The sequence below is a fragment of the Australozyma saopauloensis genome, chromosome 6 (assembly GCF_035610405.1).
Source record: "Australozyma saopauloensis chromosome 6, complete sequence".
NCBI classification, from domain to species: Eukaryota; Fungi; Ascomycota; class Pichiomycetes; order Serinales; family Metschnikowiaceae; genus Australozyma; species Australozyma saopauloensis.
In genome coordinates, this window is record NC_086136.1 from 399,699 (window position 1) to 415,395 (window position 15,697).

The 15,697-nt window shown below is 45.4% G+C and overlaps 7 protein-coding genes and 1 non-coding gene across 8 annotated transcripts; 4 read left to right on the forward strand and 4 right to left on the reverse strand.

The window, feature by feature from the left end:
* Nucleotides 1–74: 74 nt before the first annotated feature.
* Nucleotides 75–3,158, reverse strand: PUMCH_004757 (uncharacterized protein; the record flags this gene model as incomplete). The annotated part of the gene is made up of 1 exon (XM_063023679.1): nucleotides 75–3,158. The coding sequence occupies one exon, from the start codon at nucleotides 3,156–3,158 to the stop codon at nucleotides 75–77; it is 3,084 nt and encodes a 1,027-aa protein (XP_062879749.1).
* A 669-nt stretch (nucleotides 3,159–3,827) lies between these two features.
* PUMCH_004758 (uncharacterized protein) lies at nucleotides 3,828–4,337 on the forward strand (the record flags this gene model as incomplete). Its single annotated transcript, XM_063023680.1, has 1 exon — nucleotides 3,828–4,337. One exon carries the CDS (start codon nucleotides 3,828–3,830, stop codon nucleotides 4,335–4,337), a length of 510 nt encoding a protein of 169 aa, XP_062879750.1.
* A 46-nt stretch (nucleotides 4,338–4,383) lies between these two features.
* On the reverse strand, nucleotides 4,384–7,548 carry PUMCH_004759 (uncharacterized protein; the record flags this gene model as incomplete). The annotated part of the gene is made up of 1 exon (XM_063023681.1): nucleotides 4,384–7,548. One exon carries the CDS (start codon nucleotides 7,546–7,548, stop codon nucleotides 4,384–4,386), a length of 3,165 nt encoding a protein of 1,054 aa, XP_062879751.1.
* A 535-nt stretch (nucleotides 7,549–8,083) lies between these two features.
* PUMCH_004760 (uncharacterized protein) lies at nucleotides 8,084–8,956 on the forward strand (the record flags this gene model as incomplete). The annotated part of the gene is made up of 1 exon (XM_063023682.1): nucleotides 8,084–8,956. The coding sequence occupies one exon, from the start codon at nucleotides 8,084–8,086 to the stop codon at nucleotides 8,954–8,956; it is 873 nt and encodes a 290-aa protein (XP_062879752.1).
* A 64-nt stretch (nucleotides 8,957–9,020) lies between these two features.
* PUMCH_004761 lies at nucleotides 9,021–9,108 on the reverse strand. Its single transcript has one exon. It is a non-coding gene; the product is annotated as a tRNA-Lys (tRNA).
* Nucleotides 9,109–9,269: 161 nt separating this feature from the next.
* Nucleotides 9,270–11,033, reverse strand: PUMCH_004762 (uncharacterized protein; the record flags this gene model as incomplete). The annotated part of the gene is made up of 1 exon (XM_063023683.1): nucleotides 9,270–11,033. The coding sequence occupies one exon, from the start codon at nucleotides 11,031–11,033 to the stop codon at nucleotides 9,270–9,272; it is 1,764 nt and encodes a 587-aa protein (XP_062879753.1).
* A 1,099-nt stretch (nucleotides 11,034–12,132) lies between these two features.
* Nucleotides 12,133–13,587, forward strand: PUMCH_004763 (uncharacterized protein; the record flags this gene model as incomplete). The annotated part of the gene is made up of 1 exon (XM_063023684.1): nucleotides 12,133–13,587. The coding sequence occupies one exon, from the start codon at nucleotides 12,133–12,135 to the stop codon at nucleotides 13,585–13,587; it is 1,455 nt and encodes a 484-aa protein (XP_062879754.1).
* A 335-nt stretch (nucleotides 13,588–13,922) lies between these two features.
* On the forward strand, nucleotides 13,923–15,179 carry PUMCH_004764 (uncharacterized protein; the record flags this gene model as incomplete). The annotated part of the gene is made up of 1 exon (XM_063023685.1): nucleotides 13,923–15,179. One exon carries the CDS (start codon nucleotides 13,923–13,925, stop codon nucleotides 15,177–15,179), a length of 1,257 nt encoding a protein of 418 aa, XP_062879755.1.
* Nucleotides 15,180–15,697: the final 518 nt, after the last annotated feature.

Sequence of the window (15,697 nt, forward strand, 5' to 3'; positions counted from 1 at the left end):
TTTCGTCTAATGGAAGGGCAATATCGCTTTGTGACTCATGACCTCTCTAGCTACATACCCTCCACTCCACTCACTCACTTACCTTCGTCGCCCTTTAACTTGCGGGCAGCTACCTTCATCCGCTTGCCTAATCCAACATCTTTTTTGTAGGAAATGTACTCTTGCGGGAAGAACTCTCCAATAGTGGACTGTTTTCCTTCTTGCCTCTGCCTATTCATGTTCTGGATCAACGGTACCATCACTTCGTCCACTCGCTCCTGGCTCCACCTCACATTGTACATGAGGAAGCTTCGGATATGGTCCAATCTGGGGATTCCCCATTTGAACATACTGTCGTCACTGTCCACTTCAGCGTTCTTGTATGCGTTTGCCACGACTGAATCTGGAAATGAGTCTGGAAGAAACAACTTACCATTGCGGATGCGCCCCAAAAGAGTCTTTTGCAACTTCGTAGATTCTTTACTCGCTTTTGCAGTGGTTTTGGCGTGCAAGTCGAACCATTTTTTGAAGTTTTTGAGGTTCCCAAACTCGGCCAAGATTTCCATTGCCAAAACAGGCCCGATTCCTTTAATTCCTTCGGTATAGTCACTTCCGAGAAGGAGCGCAAGCTCAATGAGTTTCTCGCGGTCAAGACCACACTTATGCTCGATGTCTTCTGCGATGTAACATTCCACATATTGCTTTTGGTTGAACATGTTCTTGTAAACCCGGCTACCACCAAACAAGAAACAATCGCTATCATCGGTAATTATTCCATCTACCATGCCCATGGAGTATAGTTTGGCACATTGAGCCTCGGCCTCCATTGGCGCAGTTATGAATGGAATACCAAATCTCTTAAGTAACTCTTGCACATCGTTAATCATTGTCTCCGTCACTTCTTCAGCATCTCTTCTTGCCTTCAGTAGTTTTTCCTGTAATAGCTGCTCTTCTGTTACTGTAGTGCTGATTGGGATGTTTGCTGAGCGAAGATTGGATGTGAAATGCGCATGCTCTAGTTCCTCTTCATCCATGAGCTTCATGAGCAGCTCTTCATCCTCCTCCTCAAAATCGTAGTCTAGTATTGCACTCTTCTTTGGCGATTCTTGCTGTTTTGGTTTATTTGCGGGTTCAGGAGGTGCTAGTTCGACAGGCTTCTCTCGTAAATCTGGCTCCGTTTCTTTCGAGTTTTTAATAACATTTCCACTGGCAACGACTGGAGCCTGCTTTTTCGTATTTGGTTTCTTTTTCTGCTTTGACTTTGGCACTTCCCTCGTGTGAGTCTCTACTTGAACGTTGGGAACTTCTTGCAAAGATCGATCGGACACGTCCTCGACTAACTCTTCTACTCCGTGATCCCCTTTATCGTTCTGTTCATCTATCTGAACATTGGACTCAGGTTCCTGTAGTTGAACTTCTTCCATGATCTCCAAATCAGAGTTGTCATCTCCTAAATTAATCTCGTCATTTTCTAGGTTCTTTTTCATCATCTCTTTGGCTTCCGACCAATCAAGTATTCCCATTTCCTCTTCAGCATTCATCTCCCTCTCCTTACTTTCTTGATCAGGGATAAATCCAAACCCTTGATGTGGATTGGAGAGCTGAGATTCTTGCCCAAACCAAGTCGGCATTGCAGTAGCTCTAGGAGGCGTCAGTGGGATTTCTTCAGGGATCTGAGGAGAGTCTTTGGCCTCTGCCTTTGGCGAATCAACCTCCGGCAATTCCTGGATGTGGGGTGTTTGGATTGACTCGTTCTTCGAATTATCATCAGCCTTCTTTTCCGGTGCGAAGAGTATAGATTGCCCTAGGTCAAACCCTGAATTCTGAGTTGCATCGAGAAACGTTTCAATAGCCTTGTCCTCTTTCTTCTTTACAATTTCGTAATCTTTTTTTGACTCGTCTATCGCCAACTGTAGCTCGTGCGGATCGAAATCAGCAAGCTCGTTTCTTGGTATGATCTTTGCTGGCGGATCCTCGTTGCCTTCATATTTTTCGTAGATGGAACGAACAATGGCAAGTTCATGTTCGTCATCGGCATCACCTCCAAGCGAGACTTCTTCTAGTTGATCATCGTCGCTGTCAGAGGCAACTGATGAGGCAGCCTTCTTTGCTTTGCCGGACTTAAGTGGTGAAGAGTTGAGATCATCGGTATCAAGGTCAATAGGCTTGTCGCCGTCACCTTCACCGAGAGATAATGTCCAACCGTCGTCATTTTTTACGAGAACATACAGCTTATCCTTGTCACCGGCTAGTCTTTTAGCTTTGTCTGTATCTTCAGCCATGCCACTCACGTTCATAAGCTTTTGGGTATAATAATTTCTTTTCTGGACTTGCTCGATCTGAAACCTTGAGAAGTCTTGACTCTGCGGAAACAATTCCTCCAATTGATCCTTTGTGTATCCAAGTCTCAATCGCGAGCGGAGTCGAAGGTGGGACAATATCATGTATTGAGTAGCCATGGGGAGTTCAGCAAACTCTCTCGAAGATGGATCTACAGAGTCCACTGGGATTCCGTCAACGACATCCCAATTGTTGTTGTCATCATACTCGTCATATTCCTCCTTAGGCATGATTCTTTGGTCACCTTTCCGTACTTTAAACGACTTTATATCTGGCAAGTCATACTCATCCTTCTTTCGAAATGGCCTTTGCGGAGAGCTATCGGGCACAACTTCAACATGAGGACCAACAACTGGCGCTTGATTGTGCTGAAGCGGCATGTCTTCTAAGTATGTGAACTCTTGATCACCTACCGGCGGTGTCGCAGATTCTGCAGAAGCAGAGTTAGTTTTACTTTTCCTCAGCGCAGGGGCCGGCCGCGTCTCCATTTTTCGCTGGAGCCGCATAGCCAACAACTTTTGTGCTGTTGTAGCCATATTTTCTCGGTTTCCCTCTCGCTTCTCGCGTCTATTCTGGATCACTTGTCGCTTCAAAGCAGGAGCGCCACCATCAAAGACGAACAATGGAAGAATGCCAAAAAAGAGAAGTTTACATATTCTACGGAAAAACCCGACGATGTGGCTTTGCCCGAGAGCATTGCCTTCCTTGTCACGTACAGCTTTCAAGAACTGATAAATCCAGATCGAAGCATCCACGGCGAGCTTTTTTCGCAGCAATGCCTCCAATTTCACAGGCCTGGCAGCAGGGCCGACGATTTCCCATAGCGATTTCACTCCCATTGCCTAAAATACTGGCACAATTGGGTTTCTAGTTGAGATTGCTTCTATAAGATTAAAGTTGGCTGCGCAGAGGCATAGCAAGCTAAATTTGAGTTTTGCACTATCAATTGAGTGTTTCTTGCGGGATTCTTTAGAGTATAATTGAATTTATTCCGATTCGACCTTCAATGGAGGTATTGGATCCTATGCCTTGTTTCTTATCTATTATAGTGCTCTGAATTGTGGAGAAATGGAGTGATGAGATATGAGAATATTGATGAATTCCATTTAGATGTGAAATTGCATAAGAAATAGTACGCGTACTTCAATTAATTAGTTTCTTTTAATTACTTTTTTGTCCATTTACGTTTCTAAGGACCATCCATATTCATCTCATTTAAGAATCTGTGAAGTAAGAAATACTAGAATTGCAAAACTCAGTAATTCCATTCACTTGGAACGTACAAGAGAAATTTGAGGAATAATAAGTGCAATTCTTGCTCTGTACAAGAGTTCGTGGAAACACATCGTCAAAAACTGAAGGATTGAATTAAATCCCAATAAGTAACTCGCACTCTAGAGATTTACTTTCTTTCCGTCAAAATATGTGATTAATTTTGATTTCATCTTTTATTGTACTCTTTTGGGATTTGGTCACAAAGAAGTAGTACTGATTTGTACAACACTACAATGAGCGGCCGTCCATCTGATGCACTCAGAAGTAGCATATATCCCATGAATTTCCCAGAATTGATGAAAGAAATCTCCGCAAACGATATTCGCAACAATTGCACCGAAAATTACGGAGAGCCTAGCGCTGTTGACCATCCAGCCTCAATTCCAAGGACAATGAAGACGCCGCCAAGATGGAGCGCAGACTTCAACCCACGCGAAGCTTTGAAAATGCCCTATCATGAGAAGATAACAAAGTGGCTCGATTCTTTGCCCTGGATTTTCGAAGAGGACCCTTCGGCGGCTCATGGTAGCCATCCCGTGTCAAGGTGGTCAATTCCGAGTTCTGGTGAATTGCTGACGCTTCCAGATACTGCTGATTGGATTGACATGCAAGCACAGGAAATTACGCGGCTCACCACCGCAATCTATTACCACAATGGTGAAGTTGCGGTGCGTCCGTTGGCAGCTGAGCGCTATTGCGAAAACACAGGCTACGAACTGGAGTCCCTTGCACAGAATTCTTAGATTCCATAGTTCAATATTTCTATAAACTCAATATATGTGGAATGTCTTACATCCAAACGTCGAGCTCCTCGACTCGGTAGTCAACCTGAGCACCGCCAGGGATACCATCAAGTTTTGGGTAATATGGCACGAGACTATCACATCCTTGTACGTAGGCAGAGTTGTAGACCTTCCAGTAGGGCGCTCTGACTTTGCTGGCAGCCTGGAAAAGGCCGGTCCAAATGTAGTTCATGAATACACCGGGCCCAAGAACTATACGTAAGGAATCCAAACATTCGAGAATACGGATGATGACATGTGGAGATGTTTCAAATATATTTGGAATCACAAGATTGAGGAAGTGGATGAAAACATCGTGGTAGTCATCATGCGCCAAACCATAGCAATTTAATGCAAGGTTCCGAACGACTGTGGATGCAATTTGACGATGAACTTGATCGCGATCGGTCAAGGCATCTTCTAATAATGGAGCTATGGCAAACAAGTAATCCTTCGATGTGGAGCCGTCAAGGTACTCGAAAAGAAAACTCATTGCTTTCAATACACCATTCTGCACGTTCTTATCGGGATAGCGATACTCATTCATGAGTGCTGGAAGAACAGTGAATGGTGAGCAAGTCTCTGCCACAATTCCAATTGCAACTGCTGTGCAGACACGAAGCTGACGCTCTTGCATCTGAAGATTATTGAGTAACATGAGAAGGACGTCCAGCGGCCCAATTGTGCGTGCAATGTCACCGAATGTGGCATTAGCAGCTACTCGGATGCGTCTTCGCTGAGACTTAAGCATATCCAAGAGATCGAAGCAAACACGCATCCACTCCTTCGCATTGATAGTCTCAGCATTGCGCTTGGCAATTAAGCCTACAAGTTTAATGCACTGCTCTTGAACTTTTTCCTGTCTGTTCTTCAAAATTGGCGTGAGAGTTGGAAGCAACACATTGACAGATGGATTATCGAGAGTCAATAGGGCGTCTCTCTCAAGCGCATTGAGACAGCCGTAGAGGGCACCGATAATGGAGCCCAAAACCTCAGGATAAACCTCTCCTAACAGCTCGTACAAGAACAAGATGAGCTTTCGCATAACGGTGTCGTCTCCTCCTGAGCATAATTGAATGGTATCAGCAATGGTTGCAATCAAGTCTGCTGCTTGTTGCCTAACTTCTGCTTCACTACTCTTAATTCTGTAAAGCATGGTACTTAAAATCAGGGCAATATGTGGTTTCACACGCAATCCCAATACTTTGCAGACTATACCAAAGGCCAGAAGATACACTGGGTGAGGCTGTTTTTGTTCTTGAAAAGCGAATAAAACAGAGTCAACCAAGCGGGTGTCAAACTCGACATCGATTTCCATAACAGCTTCGGGAATCACATTCAAGATCTTTCCAATTGCATCGCATGCCATTCTTCGGAGACCCTCGTTGTCGTCCTTTGCGTATGGTACAAGTTTATCAAAGATGGCAGGTACGTCGAGCTTTTGGGCTACCAGAGCCGTGGCATCGACCACCAATCTTGAGAGTTGAGCAGAGTCTAATGCGACTCGCCTCGTCCAAAAATTCAGAAAGAATGGTGTCAAGATCTTCTTCTTATAATCAGGGAATAAGACTTTTGAAAGAGGCATTGTAGTGAGAACTCTTAGGAGGGACTTCTTCATATCGTCATCAGGGCTCGAAAACTCTCGCGCCATCACGTTCATGAGTTCCCGGGTGTAGTAATTAGAATATTCGATGTATTCTGGGTTGTGGCTCATGAGAGGAATTATAGAACCCATGCATCTGAGAAATGCGGCAAGACTCCTTCCCCGGTGGCTCTTGAGACCATTCCAAACTGGCTCTAGAAGAATTTCAAATGCCTCGGCTCCATACGGCTTCACGCTTTCCCCTAGCAAGGCCGTTGTATTAGCGGTTGCTGTTCTCACAGAAACGAGCTCGTCCGTGAATCCAGGCTGGAGCACCTCAATGAGTTGAGCGAGGAACGGAAGGATCAGAGCCCCATTGCCTCCGCCTAGTAATATACATATATGGTGAACGATTCTGATACCGGTATGTCTGGCCTGCCAGCTTTTTTTCAGGCGAATCACTGCTTTGACGAAGGGAAGAACTTTTGCGAGCCCAAGTGCCGATGCAACAATGGCAAAGACACGAGCCGTGAGATTTCTGACATACTCGTCCGCGTGATCCAAGTCAGGGCGGAGACTTGACACCATATTGGCAAATCCCGCAGTACGAGCCACATTGGAAATGACGTCCTTCGTCTCTAGTCTTAGAGTTAGATCTTCGTCGATCAAAGACGGCGCCAAGGCTGTAATTATTTGGTGGGTATATGGTCTTATGGCATCTTGCAATTGATACACTAGTCTTCCGAGTAATTTTGTGACAATGTATCTGTCAGCAAGGTCTAAGCTCGGTTCGAGCATGAGCGGAAGTACCACTGCAAACAAGACGTTGGAGCCCAAGTCCTTGGCGCTAACGTTAATCGCCTTCATGGCCTTCTTACGGATGATCGGGGTGCCGTTCTTGATTTTGAAGACCAACTCCATGGCACGGAATTTCTTTCTGTCTTCAGCGTCAGCGATCTCGTCTATGGTGACGTTGATGAGCGAGGAAAAATACTTGATATCCTCCTTTCTCATGGTGATTCCCTCATATTCGGGGAGCGTATCGTTGACGGTATGGGCTGAGCTGACTTTCAGAGGAACTACATAGAAGCCGCTGTCGTCTTTCTTTTCCAGAGACTGATCTGGTAGTGCCACAGCTACGAATCCAGACGGAAGGATGGCATCCAAAGCCTCGTTTGTGAGCTTGACTCCGTTATAAATAGGATATACTACATCAACAACAGATACCTCTGCCAGCCCCTGTTTCGCTGCTAAGGCTTTCGAGCTGTCCTTTGGTTCTGATGGCTCTGACTCGGATGCCACGACAAATTTGACCAGTTTCGATTCAATTTTAGCTCTTTTTGCATCAGATCCATTCTCTGGATCCTGCTGCTCCTCCAATGCTTTCTGCTTCTGCTCCCGTGATCGTGCCAGTTGCGCCATGCGTTCTTTGTATGAAGCGATCTGGTCAACGTTGATCAGCCGGTTGTGTTTCTGGGCCTTGTAGTCATCTTTCTGGACCACGTGTTTTTCGGTGGAGTCTTCTTCTGTTTCTGGTTCTAGAAACAGCTGTGGAGCCGTGTATGTTCCTATAAGAGATCTTTTGGACATTGCAAGTCGTTACAATGAGGAAATAGAAGCGACAGGAAGAATGCGAGAGATAATTAATTGATTTTTTGGAATTATGAGGTGTGAATGCCTTCTCTAGTGTATATGGCTGGGCGTGTGATGCCTTTTTACGTGGTTCTGCCAGTTCTTGTAGATGTGTGGAAAGTATGTAAGTGTGGAGATGATGGGAGACCAGATGATCATCGACCATTTGGTCTGCAAATCTCCATAAGACATGGGAGAATGAAAATTTGAACGAATTAGAGTTTGCTTTTTTTCTGCTTCCGCATTGTGTTGAAAAATTATCTATGGCTTTGCTTTGAGCAAGTTGCCTCAGTCTTGAGTTCCCAAACACAACCCATTCCAATTGCGCACATTCCAAGCTCCATCAAAAACAATTCCGAAAAACTTTCTCAGATTATCAAAAATCACAAGCAAATACTATATATTTGTCTCGTTTTGGCCTTTCTGTCTCACTTCGGACCCCCTCCATCTCCCACCCTATCTCCGCGATGATCATCGCACATCTCCACAAGCAATGCTGAGTCAAGCTTCACTCGTGCTTCTACAGCGACACTTGGCGCTCAAGGAAAACTCGCCCTTTTCTCTTATTCTCGACTCCTTGGGCCAGTCGGCACACCCGCTTCTCGCAGAGTTCGTCCATCACAGTTCTGGCCTGGTGGTGTTCTTATCGTACGAAACCCCAAACCAGCCAGCGTTCGCCAATGCGTTTTTGGACTGCTCGTCGGCCAGCGTGAAAGAGATCGCGGGCTTTGTTTCGTCAAACACCGCATCTTCTTCGCCGGCGAAAAAGGCCTTGGTGGTGATCGATTCCTTGAACTACGTTCCCTCCACAGAGATCACCCAGCTCATGGCGGCCATTGTGCTGCCCAAGACTTCGACCGTTGGCTGTTTCCATACAAATGTGCCGGAGCCATTTTCTTCGGGGTATCCGAGTGCCGCTGTTCTCTTGCAGTACATCGCACAGGCCATCTTTGAGGTTAGTCCAGAGAGAGTCGCAGATGAAGAGGAATATCTGCAGCTGTTGAGTCAATTGCTGTTTGCTCCCGGCCAGGGCCTCAATCTGAAAGTTTTTAAATTGCATCTAGTAAATCGGAGGAAATCTGGCAAGTCTTTGACGTATGACTATGTCATTGATAGCGCTTCTCATGAGTACCAACCATATACGCAACAGCAGACAGACGACACCGTCAGCGAGGAAGATATGCTTAAAGAACTTACAACATTTAATCTATCTACAAATGCTAAGCAACGATTTGCGCGAGAGAAGGTCGACTTGCCGTTCATGGAGGCGCAAACGGAAATGGGCAAGATGGGAGGCGCCATTGTGTACGAGTTTGAGAAAGACGATGATTATGACGAGGAAGATCCATACGAAGATCCATTTTGATATATTCTGGAAATAAAACGAAAGTATAAAAAAAAAAATTGAGTGTGTAAGTTTGGAAAAAGAAAGCCCGATGCGGGGCTCGAACCCGCAACCTTTTGATTGACCTTATGATATTTAAGAGTCAAATGCTCTACCGATTGAGCTAACCAGGCTTTTGTTGCAAATTAATTTTGCTAGTTTGATATGTTTGGATATTCTAGCATTTTTGTTTGTTGTTTTGGTAAATCCTGAACCTGGACTCAAAATAGCATATGTTTTGATTTGATCTATGTATTATATGTATAATTTTATGTCAGCGATGCATCATCTCTTTTCATTTTCTTCCCTTGAGGGCCAGTATCGTAGATGAGATTCTAGCCTTGATCTGAGCAACCTTCGACTCTTTGGATATTGCCTCAAACTCCTCCTCAGTCACCACTTTTTTGGTCAATAAGTTGAATATCGTGCCGAAAGCAAGGGCCATCACCGTACATGTGAGAATAATGACGTTGTATGGCATAGAGAAATCTGGCGTAGGAAGTGTAAGCAAAAGAGTCGTAGTTCTCATCTGGTACACGGTCGAGTCCTGGGTGTCCAATACCTTGACTATGGCGGGAGCAATAGCGAACCCATGGTTAGCATCTGGAGGATACTCAGCATACCTCAACAAAGACTTATCAAATTGGTAGGTGAATGTGAAGTCACTTGCTGGCGGAATCTCTATGACAAGCTCCAAATGGCCTGGGCGCTTTCTATCTATAGCTGGCTTATAGAATTGAGCCTCGATGTGGCCCCCGCCAGATTTCTTGAGTGTGTACAAATACGCTCTCATGTACCAAGGCAAGGTTTCGAAATACACGATTCTGACACTTTCTTCTTTCGAAGGGTTTTTCAAGTTTACACGAATACCACCTTTGTCTTGTGAGTAGCCGGTCAAAGACCTAGACACCTCGATAGGTGGTTTTTCGATATCATTGACGACACGAGAGTCTGAAGTTCTGAGATTCACGTTGTACTGATAGGTGCCTTCAAGTCTCTCAACCAGGCCAGCATCGTGAATGTGCACAGAATCGCCCTTGGACTTCTCTACAGTTGCGGACCATGAGGTGTTGTTGAGGTCCAATTGGATCAATGAAGAAGAGTTGTCATCCTGGAAACATGCACCCTTGATAGTTCTGCCGAAGATCTTCTGGAAATCCCACTCGAACACGGTCTCATCTGTCAATGGGAAACAGGTCCAGTCGTCATACTTCTTGTCCAAGTCGCAGCGAAGCTGGTCTCCAGAGAGCGGCTTGAGAATGTTTCCCAGGCGGTGCTTGCGCAACAGGCGTGTGATGTCGATGATATGGTCGATGTTCTGACTGAGCTTCAAGGAGCACCGCTCACTGTCGCACTCAGTAATCAAATCGATGCTCATGGAGTGCCACAACGAGTCGTAGAGCTTGTGGCCATCCAAAAGGGAACCCAAGCCGGCCTTGCCTCTGGTGGGAAGGAGTTTGAGGAATGGAGTCAAGTTCTCTGTGCAGATGGGCTCTTCTGGAAGCGCTGCGCGCATCAAAAACAAACTGTTGTTGGCGCTGGTGACAAACTCTGCGCCCATCTCCGAGACATCATGTCTTGGAAACGTGGTCAACGAGTCTTCTACGAAGTTCAACAGGGCGCAGAAAAAGCCGGAGAGCGACAGCGCCAACTTGAGCCAGCTGGCCCGAGCCTCCTCCAAGCTTCCGGCCTCGATCACGGCCGACAATTCTACGCCCGTGCCGCCGGTGTGCGATCCGTTGTGGGGAAGCCTGCCCCAACTTTCTGTATCCCACCATCCCTGGGTGAACCGCAAATGCAACTGGCGGGTATTGGTCGACGCCACGATGGGCTCGATGGATTTTGGAAACGTCAGGTAGTGTTTTGCTACCGACAGAATGGCGTGGTCTCCCGAGGAAGAGCTGTTGGTGTATGTAAGTGGAAACAACGACAGCAGAGTATCGAACAGAAACGACGCGAGGGCCTTGTTTCGGGGTAACGGCTTGATCAGGAGCGACTCTGCGTAATCACTTTGAGCCGCTATCACGGGGAGTGCTACGAGGAGCGCAAGCAATTGCATGTGTGGTAATTAGTAGTACTAGAGTGGTAGTAGTAGTAGTAGTAGTAGTAGTGATAGTAGTAGTAGTAGTATTGAAAATACGCGCCTGGGGTATATGGTGGGGAAGCAGTTAGTGTGTGGTAGAGAAAAAGTTAATGGCTGCGGGAATTTCAATGGGGGAAATGGGTTCCTTTTATAATTTTCATTCTTTGGTATTGGGTTCCGGTGTGGTCTTGGTAGAGATGTGTTTCGGTAGGTGTCACTGAGACATGGTCTGTGAGGAGGAGATATTTAAATTCATGATATATTTTGTTCTAATTATTATGTTTCTTTTTTCGAATTTGTCTGTTCGTGAGTTTTTGGATGTGTTTTTTGGATATGACTGTTTGCACTTTAATCGTAATTCCATATGCTCAATTCTTAATCTGACAAAATGAGAGAGAGTCATAAATACTCACGAACTTCAAAAGTGAAATAAAAAACTCAATACGTAAGTGAAGGAAGCAAACTTGAAATAAATCAGTTATATTCCAGCCAGAGATAGAATACCATGTATAAACACACTAAATTTAATATGTGGTTTCCCTAGTTGGTGTTGTTACTGTTACTCTTCGCCTTCAGCATCTAGAACGGAAGAAAACTGAAACAGACCGATAAGAACCAAAAATTCAAGGTATTTGTATCGATAAAAATCACATTGTATCCTGTGTATTTTTCCCGATTTGTTGTTCATTAGCTCCTCCGAAAGTACCACTTGACAAAGAGTCTGCAGAAGTCAAAATCGTCAAAAATCGTCAAAAATAAAAACAAACTCCATTTTAGAAGCCCCAGCACACACTGCTCTCTTTCGAAATTCTTCAACCACAGAATCTGCTCTTCGACTGTCTTGGTGTTTTCTGCAGGTCGACTGTTTACCTTTATTTACTGTTCACAAAAGCATAAGCTACACAAAAAGCACACTAAAGCTCACCTGACTTCATTCAAAGACCACTTTTTCAAGAATAATACACGAGCATATCATCATACGAAACTGCAACCTCGTTTCGGCTCCTCCACGTAGAGATTTCACCCATACAATCCAAACTCCAAAAACACCAAAAATCAAACACTTCAAGCAACAATGGATGCAAAAATCCTTGAAACTCACAAGGAGAACATTTTGCCACTCCCAAATGGCAGACCCGCACTGAAACTAGGACTCTCCTTGAAGGAAATCCCTACAAAAGTGTCTCCACAGAAGAAACGAGAGGAGTTTGAGGATCTCCTCCGCTCAGACGAGTCAGACGACCCTCTACAGGACTACGTTGACTATATATCATGGATTCAGAACGCTTATATCCTGGGAAATACCCTTGAGAGCGGTCTTCTAAGTGTTTTGGAGAGATGTACCCTGGCGTTTAGAGACACTTCCTACTACAAAAATGACGCCAGATACCTTAAAGTGTGGCTACACTATGCCGAGTTTTCCGAGCTGCCTCGTGACATATTTGTCTACTTGGCCAGAAAGTGCATAGGTCTGCAGCTCGCTCTATATTATGAGGAGTTCGCCAAATACTTGGAGCTCAACAACCAAATAGCAGATGCTAGAGAAGTGTATGAGGTTGGCATTGAGCGTGAAGCACGTCCGCTCCCTCGTCTAATGCGCTCGTTTCTGCACTTCAAGGAGCGGTCAAAACGCAACTCCCTCATTGGCGACTCAAACATACGGTCCCAGGTTCTCAAACAAGGTCCATCAGCTGCCTCCATAATCCCAACTCCGGCCAGAAAGAAGCAAAAGCTCAGTGTTCATACAGATGAGCATCAGCTTGGATTCAAGGACCGTATTTTCCAGGACAATAGCAGTCCGGATCTTGCACTGATCACAGAAAAAGCTCGCGAGAACCGAGTGCCCATCACTCCATGGAGCAGTGCCAAGGTTGAGCAGCAAGCTTCTTCTGAACCTAGTAGGGCTGCTAAGTTCGAGGTGTTTAGAGATTCAAATGTCGATAACAAGGGCTCTGAAACTGGGTTCGAAGTAACTCAAATTAACGGCGAATACTTCACTATGATGAAGCAGACAGGCAGGCCGACTGAGCGTCTTTGCGCAAACCTAGCCCTTTTCTACCCAGCGGAGGGCCAAGAATTGTGTCTTTCTGAGAGGCTTGCGAAAGCAGCGACCGCTCAAAAGAATTCGTCCAAAACTCAAAAAACTCCTGTTGTTGTCAATGATTCAACGAATCGCTCTCAAAAACACCACCATAAAGCTTCCCAATTTGCATCTTCCACTCAACAGGATCCCTTCACCGAACACAACTATACCTTCACAATTCCCTTGCGAGACGAAGACACAGTACATCGTCCGAAGTCTCCAACAATTACAATGGTGCTGCGCTCTGCGACCAACGAGGTACTCCAAATGTTCAATGATGCAGCGCGGAACGTGCAACTGGAGGACGAACTGTTCAAGACGTTCGAAGAATCAACAGACTACGAGGGGTTTGTCACAGAAACCTTAGACACAAGCCGTGCGCATAATAGATCGGCTCCCCAGCATTCAGATACTCCCAGCTCTCCGTTTATGGAGCGGCCCCTCTAAATAGAGTTAGGCGACCATGGAAAGAAAACAGGAGGCCAAAAACGCAGGAAAAAAACCCAAACTTGTAACTGCCTACTCACTGGACGATCTTCAAACGAGAAAAATGCAATCAAAAATTTTCTTCATTGTCATTATTTCTCCCGTTTGGTTGACTACAGTTGCCGGCTGTAGGATGTCTTAAATCAGATGCTCCCAGTTTCGGATCTGCACACAGCAACTATCATCTAATAAGCGCCCATATGCAATTGCCGAGTTCGGACTAGGCAAAGAAAAATGGACTGTGAGTATAAGAAGGAGTTGATCGTCGCAACTTTGTAGAGAGCACACTACAAGCAATGACTGAAGTCGCCGGTCCAATCCACAAAAAAGCCATTCCGTTGTCAACGAATGTGCTCATCATAGGCGGCGCGTATGCTGGATTGTCTGCATTGGTAGCCATGAAAAACCATGCAAGAAACAGAACTTGTGATACTAAAATCTCTGCCACTATCATCGAGCCAAAAGCTGGCCTTCTAAACATATTGGGTATTCCCCGGGCAATTGTGGACGTTGATTTTGCGAAAACACAGTATGTCCCATTCCAGAACCTCCAGGACCTCAAATTTCACCGCTTAATATCCGACGACCAACAGGTATGCGATGGTCTTGGGAAGTCTTTGGGTTCCGATTCCGAGGAGAATTTATCGATCACATATGTCCAGGGTGCGGTCTCGGAGCTCACCAGTCAATCTGCGGTGTACGCTTTGAACAATGACGCATCCAACAAGCAAACGATAGCCTTCGAGTATGTTGTAATTGCCACTGGCAGGAATAGACAATGGCCCACATCGCCATTGGCTTTTAACTACGATAGCTACATGGAGGAAATGGTGGAGTTTAACAAAAATGTGATCCAAAGTAAATCGATTGGAGTCATTGGAGCAGGTGCGGTGGGCATAGAAATAGCAGGCGACATCAAAAATAGGTACAAAGACAAAGATGTCTATCTCATACATCCACACGAAAAGTTTCCACCCGAGCCTCTATCTGAAGAGTTCCAAGATGCTTGCAGACAGTCACTAGAGAGAGGCGGCGTGAGCATCATGACTCAGCGACGGGTTGCAACCGAATCTGAGGATAAGAAGCTCACGTTCACGGACGGAACGGAACTCCAGACCGACTTCAACTATTGGTGCAATGCGTTCAGAAACAACACCGACTTATTTGAGGGAGATTTGAAGAAGTACATCTCACCCAAAAACAACGTGTATGTGAACGAGTACCTTCAGTTGGAAATGCCGGAGCAGGTGGATTGCTTGCCCAACGTCTTTGCCATAGGAGATCTTGTTGAGTTCCCCATTATCAAGTCCGCTGGATGGGCTTTGTACATGGGCAGACAAGTTGCGAACAACATCTTGCTGATGATCTTGGACGGGAAGCTCGTTGAGAACATGCCCGACCTCACGAAGATGCCCAAGGGAATGGTTCTCATAGCTGGTAACGAGGAGCTAGTGTCGCTGCTTGACGGAGTAGTGGAGCTCAACAACGAGAACTATGTGGAAGAGTACAAGGACTATTGTTTAGGGAAGATCCGCGTCACACTTGGGGCGTAGTGTTTGTTGGAGGAATTTGACATGTGAAATATGAGAATTTCGTAGGACAAGACCCAGCGGTGCTTTGGCCAGAGCGTTCTCCATAGCGTTCTCTATAGAATGGAAGAAGTACATAAACAAAATCAAATAGGCGTTTTTCTGTTGCAGACCGACTTTTTATTCTTTTCTCGATAAATTGATTTTATCAGTTTTTGTATCTACAATTATGCTGCCAAGCCTCAATAGGATACGCACCACTAACACCACTACCAATACCACAAGCACTCACACCACAATAAACACAAATACTACAATAACACAAAACCCACAATAAACACAAACCTAACTAACTAACAAAACAAATTCCACCCTAAATTTCCCAAATCTTTTATGTCCCACACATCCTCCGCCTCTTTCTTCTCTACTCTATCTGCCTGAACAATCTGTCATCCTGCAGCCTCAGCCTCCCCATAGATCACCTACCACCAATATTCCACCAACTACCACTTTTTCTGCCCCACCGCAGACCCTGGATGTCC